Source organism: Calypte anna, chromosome 2 (genome assembly GCF_003957555.1).
Source record: "Calypte anna isolate BGI_N300 chromosome 2, bCalAnn1_v1.p, whole genome shotgun sequence".
Classification (NCBI taxonomy): domain Eukaryota; kingdom Metazoa; phylum Chordata; class Aves; order Apodiformes; family Trochilidae; genus Calypte; species Calypte anna.
Window position 1 is genome coordinate 37836045 of NC_044245.1, and position 18761 is coordinate 37854805.

General features: G+C 35.6%; 1 protein-coding gene across 2 annotated transcripts in view; it reads right to left on the reverse strand.

Moving 5' to 3' along the window:
- Positions 1-18761, reverse strand: part of LOC103538040 (zinc finger protein 385D) — a 154315-nt gene that overhangs the window by 83091 nt on the left and 52463 nt on the right. For both annotated transcript variants that reach the window (XM_008504338.2, XM_030445216.1), the window contains exon 3: positions 5433-5543. In XM_008504338.2, coding sequence (XP_008502560.2) covers positions 5433-5543 — 111 coding nt within the window. The remainder of the gene's footprint in view (positions 1-5432; positions 5544-18761) is intronic.

Below are 18761 nucleotides of genomic sequence, written 5' to 3' on the forward strand. Positions count from 1 at the left end.
TTGATACTATAGCCTCACTGTAATATTATCTTTAAGAGGATGCTGAGCACCTGTGTTTGCACAAAAGAATCTCCTTAAGGAATCAGGATGATGACTTCAGAGAATGTAGATACAGTCATTTTGAAAGACCAGAAATAAAATTGCTCTGCAATAATAGATAATTGTGCTTGATGTTTGGCAATACCTGCAACAAGTTACTTTGATTAAGAAAGCTGGGCATTATAATTCAAGCTGTTGGTTTTGTACCAAAGCAGGGTCCTCAATCCAAATGATACTGGAAATCTAAATCTAACCCATAATTTGGAGGCATAACAAAACATGCAAAGTATAGGAACCTGTGGTTATAGCCACACACAGAACAGGACTGAGACAAATAGCACACATGGCTTTAAATATCATTTAAACATAACTCTGAAAGCTGAAAAATAAAAACTTTATATTAGAAGGGTGAAATGCTAAATAACTTCAAGGAGTTAGGTGCACCAGCCTCTCCTGGTTCTTAATGGACCAACTTTTGAAAGTTCTTCTGTCTTTGGAAACAGAGGGACATTCTTCAGGAGGGGAGAAGAAATATCATAGCATTAGTTGGGTGTTTTTATTTTTCTTTATTTCCCCATTAGTAATTGGGACTGCAATGTACTATAACTCACTTCTGATGATTAAGCCAGACATTTCTCATTTCACAATTTGTGTCTTTAATTTTTCCAGTCTAAGCACAATAGATTCTGATTTATTTATTGCACTTGTTGGGATTCCCAACTGTTTTCTCCAGCTGTTGAAAATAATTCTGGACTGCAATCCTGAAATTTCCACCTTCCATCAAATGCCTGCCACCTTCCATCTAGGTGTTACCCCAAAATTTGGTACAAGTATTCTGTATTTTGTCAGGTGCATTGCTAATGAAAATTTAGAATAACAGACTCCTGCAACTCCTGGCTTGTAGTGATGGTTTATTTTGACATGAAACCATCAACAGCTACTCTCAGTACATTTTTTTGATTTTTTAAACAACCAACTTTTGTCAGTTTCACCTGGACCATATTGCCCTACTTACTTTTTAAGACTGTCACATAGGACTGTATCAATCCTTATTGCAGACAAAATATACCACATCTATTTATTTCCTGTTAACCATTAGACCAATTACCCTGTCAAAGGAGAAAATTAGATTGGTTTGACGTGATTTGTTGTTGACAAATTCCTGTTGGCTGTTCCTTTTCACCTTATTATCCCCTAGGTGCTTACAGATTGATATTTTAATCATTTGCCCTAGATACCAAGCACAAACCTAAGGAGGACATAAGTGCTCTGGTCCCACTTCTTTCCCCATGCAAGTTAGTACCACAGTAAAATACTGTGGAGGTATATTTCAATCTTATCCTCCAAAAAATATTTGACTATTTTTTTTACCAGAAACAGAACTTTCTGAATCCTGACAACTTCATAGAGTTGAACTACATATAGCTCACTGGTATCTTTGCTTTACAGGGATGGAAAAAAACAAGGTAAAAACCTAATAAATAGGGACTCCATGATGAGCATTCAGCTCATGACTTTCAGGAGAATGTTACTATAGTTGCTATTTAGGCCAAACAATTTCTGGCTTACATACATGGAAATATTTTTACGGTGCATCATAATGTCCTGTGAGGACACAAAAATGCTGCCCAACCTTTCTATAAAAGCAAGCTGCGTTATCACTCAACTATCTGCATTAAATAAGAGTAAGGAGAAAGAGAATCCCTTTGTAAGAGTTGGCTTTGTTTTAGGTACTGCCTCTACCTTGATAAAATGATGAAATTAGAAATGTGGGCAAAAGAATATCAAACAATCAAGAAAGGTGATTTAAAAATTAGCAAATAACTAATTTTTTCTTCCAAGCCACAGGGTTGCTTAGGACTTTTTGGTGGGTTTTGGGGTTTGTGGAATTTGCTTTTTTATTTGCTTTTTTTGTTATTTTTTATGTGAGAACTCATCTTAAGAAAAAATTTCCTCCTACAACTACCTGTAGTCACATGAGCTGTCCCACTGAATCCAGCCAGACTTCACTTTGCATGGTGTTTTTAGCAGATGTTTAATGTTTACTACAGAGCATATGTTTATAGTTCTTCTGTAGTGGTGCAGTAGCTCCTTGCAGCTGCCAAAATCTAAATGGCAACTCACACACCTGTAGCTGCACATATACTGAAGTGTGTTGCCATGTATTAGCTGCACAATGTGAATGTAAATGTTATACACAGGTCTATCTCAATGCAAAAAAAAAAAAAAAAAACAAACCCCAAACAACCCAAAACCAAACAAAAACACACATCCTGAAAAATGTTCACTGGTTGAAATGTACCCCACATAACCTACCTATGCTGTTCTAATAGGTTTTTCTCAGCATGGAGAGGCTTTGGTAACTTGCTCATTCCTCCCTTCCCATGTAGGAAAAGATTTATTTTTAAAAGAAATACTGAACACACAGGTGTCATGAAGATTTATAGATAACTCCTTTAGGAAGAAGCCATGATTTTAGACTCCTTTTCTCATTTTTCTTTGAAATGTAATTTTGATACCATGTAGCCAGAAAAAAAACCAACCAAACAAAAAAGCTCTTCTGCTCTGAAAGAACTCTGAATGAAAGGGGAGAAAACTATTCTCTGCAAAAATGGAAATCTCAAAGACCATTTTTTTTATTGTAAACATTTTCATAATACTGTTGTGCAGTAGGTAAATAGAATTTCTATTCATTACACTGTGAAGAATCCTATCACCAGCATCTAAAAATAAAGACATATTGGTAGAGCAGCCACAAAGCCCTAAGTTTCTGAACAGAAAAGCTATTTATTATTGTTATGGTTTTAAATTATGTTCATCAAAACATGATGAAAATGAAAGATAGGAATATTCAGTAAATGAAAGCTATTTCAAAATAATATGAGAGAAACTTACAGTGTGTGCACATGCCATTCATATAGTAATCAAAAATTATAGCTAATAGCTCTCTTTCTTCAAAGCAATCTTTCCTTTAAGTGTCACCATTAAAATTTTAGTTTAGTGCATTTTTTTCTTCCAAAACTGGTGGATATTTTGAATAACTCAAGCAATGGAGGAAAATACCGCTTCCTATTCCCCTCACATTACAGAAAAAAACATTTTTAAACTGCAGTGGAATTCCTGAGTACTTATTATTTCTTGAGAAACCTCAGTAGAGCACTTTGTGATTCTCAGCAATAACTATATGCCCTGGAATGAGAAGAGACCATCATAAAGATATACATAAATCTCTTCTGTGTGGTAGGGAATAGGGCTAGAAATATCATCCCAGGTTAATCAATGGGCAGGTTTTGGATCATAAACTCTCCATCAATCAGAAACACCTGATGTCTCTAAAAATCAGGTGAATATTAAAAGTGGAAAGTGCAAGATACTCAGCAAGAAGGTCTCTCCATTCCATAAATGGTGTATTGATCTACTTGGCAAAATGGGAGCATTACAAAAACCTTCTACTGAACAGTGTTGGCAAATTGGGATTCAAGCCTCTATCAGCTGAAGGTGTGAAGGGACAACTAAATATCTGCTTAACAGCTTTTCTTCCAGGAGTCTGCTCTGAACAGACTATGTGAATAGATTTCTTCTGAAGCCATTTTTTGGGCTACTGTAGGTGACTCTCTATTCTTCATCCTCTCTATTCCCTGGAATCCTTTCTAAAAACAGCAGAAAAAGTCCAGGATGGGAGCATACCATTCCTCTAAGAATTATTAGTGTCCACTGACATCTTGTTTGCTTCTGTGTAGAAGATTTTTTTATTTCAAACAATTGGGAAAATGGCTAGCTCTTGTCAGCTGGGAAATTTTCCTCTTCATGTATGAGAGTACAGAGTTTGCTAATGACTAAGCCATGTTAACCATGCGTTCACCCTCTCTGGATCTTTTTGCAGACTAACAAAAGGTATGAACTTTTTGAAAGGAGATGTTTCATTTTGGTATGTAACACTGAGATGTTTGTTGTCTCTTGCATCTAGACACTACATATGATTCCATGGGAAGTTTTTTCCTAAGGCAAAGCTGAAAATTGTGAATGATGACCTAGGCTGCTCAATGAGTTGGGACTCAATGTGGCCCAGAAGTCTCCATTGTCCCTTCCCTATGAATGGTTCAGTATTCACAGTCCTAATTCTAACATCTGGCTTCTACATGGAAGAGCTTAATTTGACTCTTTTGTTTTTATCTGTGAGGGACATGATAGCTCCAGAGAATATAATTCCCACCCTTGCACCACTGTTTGGGAATGATGTCAAAATATTAAGAGAAAGGGCTCCATTAAGTCTGTGAATGAAAAAAGCTGGAGTCATCAGTGAAATAAGTACTTGATGCTGACTGGTCTAGAAATTGTGACAGAGATCATATTAAAATTATTCCTAAGAAATAAATAGCTCAGGAGAATGAAAAAAGCTGTATTATTTTCATGCCAAGGAGGTGAAAAGGTGAAATTCAAGTTTTTTGACAAGTTCATGGCTTTGGTAAACCAAAAATAGTTACAGAGAGTACAAAAATAGCTTTCTACAAAGAAACAGAAGCATACAGGAATCATTTAATTTCTTCATAGAACTAGCATGAGAAAGGAACCTTGTGGATGCTTTTGGGTAAAATCTCATTCTAAATTCAAACATTTCTATTCTGACAGAAATAACATCCCTGTGTAAATCAGTAAGCCAGGTAATAACTGAAAGACATTTGGTAGGAGAAGTAAGTCCACTAGCAATGTGCCTATCAAGAAACATCCTGGATGAGACTGGAATGGCAGAGGAAAACATAATTTACTATGTCAGGTTTTGTCTGCACATGGCGTGATCCTGGAGAAGAAAACATAGGAGTTAAATTCTAAGAGGCCTTTCTGTGACAGAGCAGGTATTCCTTGGCAAGGAGGACCACAGCTTCTTTGTCTAATTTGTGTAATTTTTTGTTTTTTTTTTTTTAAAGCTTGTGCTGGCAAGTACATTCAAATTACAATCCTGGCTTGACAGAGATATTGGTTTAAGTATAGAAAAAGCAAAGTAGATTCACAAGGACTATAAGTACATCTGAATAACTTCTAACATTTATAGGCTGAAAAAAAAGCAAAGATAGCCAGGACTGGTGGAAGAATTAGGATCCAGCAAATATATATCAGCCTTATTAGCAGTAATGGATCAATTCATTTTCCTATTTACTCTACGTGTAGTGCAACTGAAGCTGATGAGCTTGCAGGAATATATCCGCAGGGAAAATCTGGCCGGGTGTATAAACACTACCAAATAATTGTGTTTATTTGAAGCATCCTACAGCCTTTCATCTCCTGAGCCTCAAACTGAAATCACAACGTTTCATTTAGATTCAATTTATGCAAATTATGGCGCATCCTAGAAGATAAGTACATATTTCTAATCTTATACAAAACGATCAACTTACATCAGAATTAAATCTCAGCTGGCAAATGTTGCATGATATGATTTGCTTTCTTCGATGAGGAAGAGGAACCCCAAATGTATGATTTATTACAGCTTTTTGAATTGGGTCCATCTGTAAAGAGAGAAAAAAAAGAAAAATAAAAGCTTTTGCTGTTCCACTGCATGCTATGTTATCTATATTCTCAAAGCAGATTCTGCTATATCTGCTATCTCTGCTATACCATACTCCACAATACAGAAAACTACTCATTTTCTTTGAAAATGAACATTTATTCTTTATGTAGTTTTGTAAAGATGAAAGGCAGAAAGGAACAAAAAGAGTCATTAGTTATCTTGAAATACTTATCCTTAGTTCAATTCTATATGCACCTATCTTTTACTGAAAAAAAAATATAAGCTGTAAATGTTGAACAAGTTTACCTATCAAAACACCAGTTTATGTTTCTTATATCATAGAAAAGCTGGCTCAATAAATGAAACAAGAATAATTTAAATAACATTACTAACCAAAGGATCAAAGGAAATAGCAAATATAATAAGCACAGAGTATCTCAGTGTTAGGAAAAATCCTCTATTTCCCAGGAACCAGTAAATTTATCTTTTTCATAAACAACTTCTACATAACCCATGAAAACCCCAAATCATCCAAAGGTTATTTTCACAGCCATTTAGAAGAAAATATTTTGAAGAAACAATACTTTAAGGATAAATTTAAAGTCTTATGAAAAGTGCTGTCCTGAACTGACCTCTACCAGAACACTTATCTGCATCATTTTGGAAGACATTTTCACAAAAGCTATACAAGAGACTTTTTAATGTGGAAGATTAAAATCAACTTCCCCAAATTTATTGGTCAAAATTATTTATATTGCTTTTTCAAAAGGATTTGATGGCTATTAGTAGTAACTTTACAGCAACTTAGTAAAGCTGGAAGTTTTAAAAAGATGGAAAACCTGGAAGTTATCTTTAAATTGTGTTGTTAAAAATTCAGAGATTTTGGTGATGCGAATGCAACTAATTTTCTTAGTCTGATGATAACCAGTATAAAACAGCATAATTTGTATGTGCCTTGGGAAGAAACACCTTTTCCTGTCCTCATGTCCCCATTATTCACTTTTTTTCCAGTCTGTTAGCAAAGGGTTATTTGATAAATAAAGAATTGGAGCTTTTCCTTAGAGTAATCAATTATTCATGGAATCTGTAACAGTAGACAGTTATGGCCTCTATTGCAGTGACTCCAGAACAGATCACTACAGAAATTTTGTATTACTTGACAGCTGTTCAGTGTCAGATATGAAACAGGTCATTAAACTAATGCCAGTTGCAAAGAAATTCAGATTGATTAAAAACAAAAAAAGGAACATGGAAAATGCCAGAGCTTTATAGAAAGGTTTGGAAGAAATGCTCAATGTGAACATCCTCCTCAATTTGGTGTTAAAATGAAATGCCTCACACATTTGTCCAACAACCAGCACAAAAGAATACCAGTTCCACCTAGAAAGTAGGGATGCCACTGTTTCATAACCCCAAAAATAACACTGATGGCCAAGGTCAGAGTATATCAGGCTCTGAAACACTCCAGCACACTGTGTAAGACTTTCATGCTGTGTAAGGAAATTAATCAATGTGTAGAATTGTTGGTTTATTTCATCTCATGGAAAAATGTGGAGTTTTGTTCCTAGTAGCTCCAAACATTTTCACTGTTCACAGAATAATCTATCTGCTGTTCTCTGTCTAAAGATGTAGACTTCTAGGTATACAGCTGCATGGTCTCATTATAAACTGGATTATTTGTGTTTGTGGGTCTCAGTGATGAAGTGATCTGGGCAGTCTCCAAGATCATTAAGAAAAGTTTCTTCCAAGCAAGAATCCCTTTTCTGACAGTTGCTCTTAGGTACTGCAAAACAGAATTAAATTTCAAAACTTACCCCCAGATTCTAATGAAGTTGGGGCAGAATTTTTGAGTGGTATTTCACATGATTATTTTTTCCTGGACATTCCATTTTCGAAACACCACCAGTACATAAATTTCAAATAAAAAATCAAAAGCATCAGGAAAGTTTTATGCAGGAAATTTGAGAGAGGTAATAGGACACCTAAGTGCATCATGTAAAGTACTCAGATCTCACTGACACTCAGAGAGAAGCCCTGCTGAGAGTCAGAGGAACAAGGAGAGGGAGCTGATTGCCAGAAGACAGAGAGCAAGACTTGCAGGCAAGTATAAAGAGGGAAATAATATCATGTGTCTGAGACAGTCAGCAAGTGGTGAGATACTTAACAGAAGCTCTAAGACTTCTAGGTTAGATGAATATTACGGATTATACATATAACTTGTATTTCAACTTATATAAATGGCTTATGCTTTCAAAATAAGAGTTACGACGATAAACTTCGATAAATCTGCTTTTTACTCATGAAAAGTACTGTGTTACAACTGCCAGGGTTGTATTTTATTTCTTAGGTACAATTGATTCAATTTACTGCCATTTACAGGGAATGACAGAGAGGGTTGCAATTTACATGAAAGATTATGATCCAACAGTCAAAGCTGTGTAAGAGAGCGAGGTTTGCAGGTTGTCCCCTGACTTCCTCTTGCCAATGTATTTGATCTTTAAGTCCCAACACAAAGAGGGTGAGCTGCTCTGCCTTAGGCTTTTTTACTATGTTTTGCCTTTCTACTATCCAGCACTAAGTATATCCTACTATGTAACACATCCTCTGTCACATTTTTCCCTGAGATCAGTCTAGAGACAGCTCATTCCTCAAGATTCACTGCAAACCACAAGGTTACTGTTAATTTGGACAATGAAGATAAACGTGAAAGGTTTCATATTTCAATCTTTTCAGTGCATCAAAGCAATGATATCAACTAGGTTTTAGATATTCAAGTTGAAATTTATGGCAGCATGGTACTATTTACTTGCTGTAATCCACTACTGTACTCCCTTTCCTAAGATCTTCAGGGCCTCACTGTACTTCAGCAAAAGTTGATTTGAACAAAGGCACAAATTACTCCATTTCCTTAGCTTTGCCCTTACTGTCCTCATTTGGCTTTGCTTGCTTGTTTCAAGTCCAGCCTTATCTGACCAATAATTTTAGCCACATTCTACTTTGTTCCGATGCAGATCACAAAATTCTTCAGGTGAAAGGAGAGGTCACCACAAAATCACAAACAAGCTGATCCAGGAGACATCACATTATCTGAACTGACTGGGCCACTTTTCTGTAACCTAGTCTCCAACTCATTAAGTTTCACTAGTTACCTGCAGAAGGCAGCACCTGGTCTGGTACATATTACCTACAGAGAAATCTGATCATTTGGAAATGTAAATTTTACACAATTCCCACAAAAAATTAGTGTTGTTACTTTTTGTTTTGTTGAAGAATTTTTTTAATGAGGAAACTGGAATTTAAATGCATACCTCTTCTTAAATATCAAGAAATCTTTAATATATATATAATTATCAGTAATTTCTATGTGACTGCTTATCCCACAGGCATAGGAGTATTCCTAAGCTAAACTAAAAAACAATAAACCAACTGTGAAGGAGAGCATGAAAATTTGATCCATAAAGCCTCATATCACAAAAGAAATATATAAAAAAAGAAGGTTATTTTTATTTTATTTTTAATTGTGTATTAAATCCAAAGGACATGGTGTGAGCACTTCAGATGCTTAAAGTTGACAGCAAACTAATGGAGCTGTACTAACATCTAGAAATAAAAACATCCAGGTCAAAAGATCAAGATAACATGGGTACTCAGAGCCTGTGTAGAATATATAGTAGGCCTAAACCAGTCAAATAAGTAAGAAAGTATTTCTACCTCAAAGCCAAAGAAATTGGCTGCAAGATTCTACTCACTATGCCCCTATTCTAAGTGAGCAGAAAAACACATCATGTCATTGAACCTCTCAGGGTAAAACTACTGTAGACCATTTTAGTGGTAATTTACAAAAAAAATTACACAAGACTGACCTCCATTATTCAAATAGGTACATGATACCATGACACAGCTACCAATACCTCTCAGAACTTCTTAAAATTCAGATGCAAACACAATACAATGCTACTATAAAAACTTTATTAAAGGAATGATATCCTGAATACAGTTCTTACCACAGGTCTGCATTGCTATAAGCATATCTAATTGTAAATACAAAAATTAAGTCAAACAAGTACACTGTAATACTATTATACTTGCAGGCAAGGCATTAGTATTTCCATATGAGACTTATGTGAACATCTTAATTGAAAAAAAGGTAAGAAATAAAGATATGTCAGTGGGGTTTCTTTTCATTCATTCTCTTATGTTCTAACAAATAGTGAAATAAGAGCGCTGAAAAAAAGTGTAAAACATTTACCAGCCACATATAGTATGTCTTACCAAGCATATCCAAGGATATTATCATATCCTCCACAGTTTATACTTAGTGGTGAACTTAAAAATAATTGTTAAAACTACGTGATGGATGCAGTTTTAACACCACAGAATTCAAACAGAAAACTGCCCACTGTATAGTATTTGTGACATACAAGTAGAAACACAGAAGAAATACTAAAGGTATAAGAAAGCACCTCAATCCTATAAAGCCACTATCATTTGTAACTGGTAGACTTTCTGAACCAGAATTTTTCTCAGGATGTAATTGGACTATTTCCAATTAGGAATTGAGCAGTTCACCTCTGATCTCGGTAACGTCAAGAACACACAATCATTTCCCCTACAATCATGATGGTCAATTGTACAGATTTATATTTATATTAATTACATCATATTAATTATATTATACAAATTAGTTACATTATATTGATTATACTATATTATTATATTCAGATCTGATGTTTTAGAGAACTGCTGGGCATTCAGTATTATATTGTTCATATGGTGTCCATATTGCATCTACTGCAGCTGCACATTCAAGCTGGACAAAACATGTGCAACAGGTCTAAAACTTCTAAGAGGTATTTTACTACTGGGTGTTACACATTGCAGCACATTTCTGTGTATGCACATCCATCTCAAACTTCCTGAAAGTATCAATTAACTCTTCATGTTAAAGAATAATAATCTGTGCAGTATGTGTAGTAGGTCTGATACTTTCCAGAAGAGGAAACTTACAATTTACCTGATGCATTATAAATATTCTGGTGTTCAGGTCATAACTAGAGCAGTTCAACAACAGCTCTGTTATTTGATCCTAAGTATATTTGACATTTTGTATTTCTATGAAATATGTCCCACTGATAGGGTTAGCAGTCCAGGGTGTTGTTTTTTTTTTTCTTGTAGCATTATATTAATCTGTGACTAAGAATCTTACAAACTAGCCAAAGAACACAATTCAAAAGGAATCATGGGAAGAGCTTAGTAAGCATAATTAAAATACACACACAAAAATGTTCAACAGTATTTTGATTTGACATGCAAGTAGAACAATATAATGTCAAGTGGTTAAAATCCATGTTCTAGATGTGCTACCATGCATGTTTTATCTTTTTACAGCTAATTTATCCTATCGTCCTAGTAATTGTGGTGAATAATTATGCAGTGAATTAAACACAGCATTGTGCATCTTAGTGCCTACTATTTCTGTTGTTACCAGTGAAATAGGGTAGAACTAACCTGATGCCTTACATGTACAAAGAACAGAAATATTGCTCAATTTAGTTAAATATAAACTAAGTAATATAAGAACCTGAAACGACTACGGTAATATGCAAAACGTGCAGAAGTACTTTTCTTTAACAAAGTGGTATTTATCAAAAGGAAAACAGTAGTCACTTCCCAAACAATGTAACTGGTTTATGTAATTTGGATATTCCTTCATAATTAATTCCCAAAGTAAATTTTTTATTCTATTGTTGAAATCTTGTAAGGGTATAAGTATTTCTTTTGTCTAGCTGTCTAGTCACCATTCTGATGTTACTCCAGAATTTGTCTCTTGCTCTTTTTTTTGTTTGTTTTTGGTTGTTCTTTTTTTTCTTGTAGATTTTTCCACTTGGCAATGACATATTGAGGCAGCAGGAGTATTTCTGGCAGACTGCTTGAATATACAGAAACCAGTCAGAACAAAAAGATTTGCATTCACAGTGGTATTGCACACAAATACTGTAACCACATAGAGATTATGCAAATCCTTATACTCTGATTGTCTAATAATGGGTGTCAGTCAAAAGACAAGAATTTGCATATGGTAAGGATAGTGAGAAACAATCACACAGCGATTATGCTAATCAAACACACTAAACAACATGTGAAGGACTGTCAAACTGGAACAAATCTGTGTGTGTACGTGTATGTATCCTAATGCAGAAACACGCAGTGCTAAAAGAGCATTTAGATGCCAGATCAAGACTTTAAAAAGATGAAACGCTTATAAGCCTTATTTTAACACCATTATGAATTTTCATTTCTGAAATATGTTCACATATTTTTCTGGAAGATTCTGGCTTTGTTTTGTTCAGATGATCAACTATGTTCACTCACTGAGCAACTGTTCAATGTTCTGCTTTGTCCAAGAGGTTCAATGAATAGCCCTAAACCTCATTTACAGTATAAAGCCAAGGCCTCACTTCCAGTGGGAATTATCAGCACACTCATTGGCTTTCCTACAGTCTTCCCTGACACAGGATGTGAGTACTTCACAAGTAGAATGAACTTAGTTTCAAAACTTCTTTGTTAGATAAAAGTATTTTTCTCAGCCAATTTAATATATCTGACAGTACTTTGCCTTTCATCTGTTCACCATACAGCTCCTGACTTCACATTCATCTGGGAAGGTGCTACACAGACTAAACGCAGTTTTTCAACTGCAACTGGGACCCACAATCCATAAAGATGTCTGAGAAAAGTTTGGGGTAAACAGCTTGCCTCAAAACTCTCAAAACATCTCTCCAAGGTATCCAACTGGTTTTCTGGAATGGGATGGCCTTTTCTTTTTTTCTAAAGTCCCATCTCATTCAAAACACGTTTTCCAGTTTCTTCAACAAACAGAGCAATATTACCATGGATTATAATCTTCCAAATTACAATACCATGATTGTTCCCCAGTTCTGATCCAAAATTCTACCAGACCTAAAAGAGTCTCCTAAAGGAGAAAAGATTAAAAACAAATGAATGTGGCATGTTTGTCATATTGCTCAATTATGCAGTGGACAATGCTCAATACAGTTGCAGCGTAAGAACACACTAACATGAAACAGACCACCTTGAAAGTGGGAGAATTACACACCCCACTTCTATCAGGTATTACCAAAGTGGCATGAAAAGAAGGGGGGAATTAATTACTCACTTAAAAGACCAGTGGCAGACAGAAAAATATGATTAAACCCAAAACAATTGCAAAAAGAGATAAATGTTATACTGTCTCTAAAGATACCAATATAGACAAAATCCTAAGGTTCACATATGCCATTTGTTTTCCCAGCTTCAACCAAGAACAAAAGAGGAATGAGCTCATGAGAAAATGAACACATTTGAAAAAAACTAAGGGCATTTTCATTATTTTGTGCTTAAGGAAAGAGCTCAGAACAAAAGGCTGGCAGGCATAATGAGGGTTACACAACAAATTCCCAATAGCATCATTCATGATGTGACTGAATTTCAGAAAACTGGACCAAATGTTATAATTGGCATTTAATAATAGTGGGTTTTTCTAATCACAACAACAGTAAAAGCAGGATGTGTGCCAGAGAACTGGCAAAGAGGTACTTGATTCATGCTTACAAGTGAATTGCTCACAAGTATGAGAGTCCAGAGTGGTGTCTGGAATTGTGAAGATTATTATGTGGTTTTCAGAGAAGTAGCTACACACATACGTTTTCAAGAAGTGGGAAAATAATTCTGCAACGCAACCTTCTGATCATGCTGCTATGCTTTTGTAGCATATTTCAAAAATTCTTCTTATTTTCCATATTTACTCTTTACCAAAGCTGCTCTGCCTGTTTGGCTACTAGGCCTCTGACAACCCTTTACAGCAAAATAACCAGAAAAGTATTAAATTTCTTTCCGAGTTGTTAAATGGCTGGCTGGCTGGCTGGCTGCAAAATCTAGTAGAAACTTTTACCTTCTGATGCAAGTGTGGATATTTTGCTGGTATAGTTATTTGACCACAGGTGCTTATTATTGCCTCACATTTTAAGATTCAAGACAATTTCATTTAAGTTAATTTCACCACCAGCAGTCACCATAGAAAAATAAAGTTCTCACATGGGAACTGAAGTGCATTAGAAGTGTAATAGTTTTCACATGCAGCTAAAAATACAATTATAACAGGGAACAGGTAAGTATAAGGGTAAATAATGTGCACAGAATATTCATAGTTCTCACACAAATCACTAAGGCCATTATAACTACTTCTCCTTGCAAACAAAAAGTATTTTAACATTGTTTGGTCCATAGATTATGGTCTATGGGAGAAGTCATTAAGCTGCTTACTTCCTCCATAACATCATTATTTCTAAAACATGATGAATTTTTGAAACAGGATGAGTCTGTGTACAGAAAATTCCCTTCCACTGAGAGAGAGAAATATGAAATTGGAAAATGAAAAAAAAATGTAGCAAATGCTCTTCATATAATTTAATAGCTTATATAATAATGAGAATAAACCTTGCCGTGCTTAGTACACACATGCTGCATAAACAGCACCAGATTTTGTTACAAACCAGCAAAATCCCAGGAAAGTGGGAAAAATACATGGTCAGAAGAGAACTTGTATTTTGATAGGGTATTTATAATGGTAAATTTGAGATCAACCCCACTTCTGTTCAGACTCAGAAGGTGAAGAAATGGAAAACAGGGGGAAAAAAATAACAAGTGATAACAAATAGACTTTATGACATTCCTAACCCAACTCCCCACCAGCTGAATCATCTCCTATTTTCTCTGTGTTACAAAACAAAATTATATTATCTTCTCATGAAAAGAAAACACTTATACCTGCTCTGGATACTCACATTGTGACTGTATTTTTGGGTAATTCTCTACAGATTGCCACAGAGGTTCATGCCAAATCTCCTTTCAGTCTTAGTGACTAAATTATTAGTGCAATCCTGAGTGCACTGAACAGCTGTGGAAAATATAGTTATGGCTCATTCACTACTTGAAGTGCTTAATCCCTTCCTACCCATCTCTGAAATGTGCCACAATAAAATTTCTCAGTGTGTTTTTATACAACTTGGAAAATGATATAAAGTTAAAAGCATATTTTCCCATGAAATTTCATCTTAGACATTTTATCTGAATATGTCAAATCTAAATTTTATAAAAAAAAAGATTTGCCAGGAAAGTACCATTCAAACTGGATGCTCTTATCCCAAATCACCTTTGACTGTCTTGGTGATATATAGATCCTGACACACAAAAGGTAGTCAGAGGTTTATTGACCAAGTAAGGACTGTGGTGCAGGGTTAATCTGTGTCCCTCCAGGGTGCAACCCCAAATGACCTAATACATGCAGGTAATAACCAGATTTTGGGCAAAAGGGAAGAGATGAAGCAGTTAGACAGTGAGCTACTATTGTTGACAAATGGCCTTGAGAGTTCTGCCATCTACTCAGCTGACCCTCATCCATAAGGACATTATCAGCCAACATTCAGGGAAGCTAGGTGCCCTTGAATATTTTGAATTAATCACGTTGAAAAGGATTTTCTGTATATTATGAACTTAAACACATCTCAGTATTTCATGGTGCTTTACAAAGACCACTTACAGACAGGTAATTAACATATGAAAACTGAGCTGTACTAGAACTTTTGGCAAATCCACTTGTTCTCATTCACAGCCTTAGCACCCGATAGAACAAGCGTAATTGATTCAAATCATCTGTGTCTGAAGTACCTCATACAAGTACCTATGGATGTGAAGACAGGCAATTTTATTGCCTGTGAACTATCTATTTGTTGCCTGCAAGTCAAGTACTTAAAGACAGCTGCACTGATAGTCTACCTTTTCAGAAAAGAAACTCCACAATGCACTAGCAGCCTAGATTTGGCTATTTTGAAGGACTAGAGTTATTATGTATAATGCTGCCTATGGAAACCATATAGGTGAATTGTCTCTCCTTTTATAGTAAAAGCTCTGCCCCAGAGATATTTGCAAGACAGAATAGGTAAGAAGGAGCTGATAAGATGGCAGAAACTAATGAAAGAATTATGGAAAAATGAAAACGACACCAAAAGTGCAGTGCAAACCCAAAAGGATTTGCTTCTGTCTTAGATGCCTGTGGGCCCCTCAGCTCTAACACTGGTTTCATATTCTACCTATTTAATTTTCTGTGATTATAAAAATAAAACTACCAATGAAAGTTTCATTTCTCCTGCTACTATAAAGCTGTTTTAGCTTTATACTGAAGTTATATTACAGAGGAAACCTATCCACCAGGATTTCTTCCTTCTCATCTTGACACTCGGATGGAACAAATTAAAACCAAGACTTATCTTGGATCTCAGCTTTGACAACTATGTCCAGATCTTAATACTTATGTAACTGCACACATTCATGTGCCAAGATTAATCATTACTGACCAGAATCCTTGTGACATAGCTAAAAGGCCAGGAAATATTACCCTCATCTTACTGATAGGAACTGAGAGTAATGAATGGTTCAAGGTCACTATGGAATTCAAGGTCACATCGCCTGAATGAGGAGTTGAACTCACTAATTCCTCCACCAACCCCTTCCTCCTAGTTCAGAGCAACACCCTTGGCCAACCACTTCTTGTGGTTCCTGGTTCTTGTTTCCAAAGACAGTTGCACCTAGCAAGAGGGAAACTTTTACACTGGCAGCTCTCAGGAGTAGCTGCATGCACTAACAGTTCTGCTATGGGATAGGATAGGTTTAAAAAAATACTTTTCCTTCAGAAGCAGCTGCAAACTTCAGTGCTCCAAACCTCCATCTTTCTTCTTTTCCTGTATTTCTTAAGCACTAATGAGAAAACTGTACTTATTATTACTGTATAGTACTTATTATAGTATTATTACTTACTGTAATCTCTTTGTAATTTGTGTAGTGGATTGACTCTGCAACGGTTGTGCCTATGGCTTGAAAGAATATGAAGCCAGGAGACTCAAATACAAAACTAAAAACAATAGTAAGACAAAATTAAAAGCAATAGTGTAGTTTGCTGTACTGACAAGGACTTGTATCTACTCAGACCCTCCCACCTATGAGAAAATCGTGCTTTTTTTAAAAAAAGGTATGTGTTCATTCATGAAATTTAAATAATCATTGGAAGGCTTTTCTTCTTCCCCCCCTTCAAAGTCTTCAGTTCACACTCTGTGAGGGGCCACACAGCACATTTACAACACGCAGCATTCTTGACTGATCCTGAAAAATCCAGTATATTCTTGAGAACCATCCATTAACAGTTCATAAATAGCAATTCTAAAACATCATCATTCAAGTAACTGCTTCTAGATTTCCTTTCGGAGTTATTGTTACTGAAATGGCATTACCAGTGCAAAATCTCTCTTTCCTTCTGTCACTTCTAGTCTTTCTCATTATTAACTGCAACTGGAAGTTTAATATTTTAAGTAGCATTATGCACTTATCAGGTTGGGGATTTGTCACATCATTTTTACAGTAATAACACTACAGCAAAGGCATACAACAGTTATAGGGCTTACAATGCATTTTGCTAATCAAAACCAAAGAAAAACAAGCCAAAAACCCCCATGCCGTTAAAGCTTTTATGATACCAGGCAGGTCAGATTTCCCAACTGTTAACATTAAACATGAACTCAAGAAGAACATTCCGTTTCCTGGCTGGAAAGGCAGCTCCTCATCAAAGCTACTCCTGTCTGAGGCTGGTATCCAAATTTGTACTCTCATTGGGCCCAAAACAGTGAGTGGTTTGTCAGACTTCTAGCCAGGGAGTTCATGGCAACTATAATGTGAAAATCAACAGCTTTCTATATATTATATATATATATTTATATTTATATATATAAAGTGCCTATCACCATATTGATAAACATTCTTTGGAACCACTGTGACAGCAGAGGTAAGAACAGGACTCAGCCTGTTAGTACCTCAGCACTTCTGTTTCCAACCAATTAAAAAAAAAAAAAAAAAAGCCACAAGACTTTGTTGCCAACCTGCCTGGCTGGTGTTTAATACTGCTACTCCATCAAGGTTAGAGGGAGACCTATTGTGTATGGCAACAGCTTGCACTGTGACTCCTTCATGTTTCTCCTTTATGGAGCCTCCACCAGAAAACAGGCTACGACTACATGCACTTTCCTTAATATTCCAAGAGCAGAAAGAACATTTTGCTAATAGTGGTCAATCACTCTGCAAGTACTAATTGCACCAGTCAAAAGCAAATCCTGTTAGGAAAGGTCCCCTACAAATTGAAAACAAAATAAAAACCTTAAAAAAAAACCACGAGTAAAAGAAGAAATGAGAAATAACTAGTACAAGGCACAAGTTAATTATTAAGAAACGGAGAAAAACTGTTTTCTAGTTTAAGTTTTTGAAACCTATGTTGTTTACAAGGATGTAAATATAGAACAAAGCTACAACTTTAAACTGGAACATTGCAAGTCCTGCATTTCTATAATTACGCTTTTGCTGTCTAAGATGAATCAGGGTAGTTAATGATGCAAAAAATTACATTTATAATCCAGTCTGAATACAGCTGTACTGCAAGCTAATATCTGAGTGCCATTAAGGTAAATGGAATTAATGGGCTGTCCCTAGCAATCTTTATATCTATCAGTTACTAATTAACATTCTTCTGCAAAGAATAATTTATGGGGAAAAAATACATACAGTAGCAATAATGTTAAAACTTACAACACACTGCAGTCACAGGGTAGTTGTGCAGCTGTAATAGACAATTTGTTGTGCTCACTCCCAGCAAAGAACAAGAAAGTGCCAGCTGGCACTGCAATCAGTAAAATCTTTTATGTTAAGTCATTTATTTTATATGGCAGCAAATTATTACTACCAAGGATGAACTTTTGTGGGAAATGTCGACTTCTGCTAATAATGGAAGGACTGAGCAGAAGTGGCAATAAAAACCTTGTAGTTAAATTAGCTACTAAGAAAAATGAACACTGTGTGTTATCTTTGTAGATAATGTAGCACATTTGCCACTTCCAACATGACTCCCAACTCGATTACTGATTTTATGCATTTAGTACTGGCATTAGTTTAAAACGTGTTCCTGCCAAACTTTTACCACAATCTTAATTTGTCTCTCTTTTGCTTATGACTTTATGACATAAAAAGCACTGCATAATTCCTTTAAAAATTTCTCCTTATCTTCTTGCCCGTGAACCTGCTCACCAACACTTCACACGTCAGGAACTAATAGTAGAGAAAA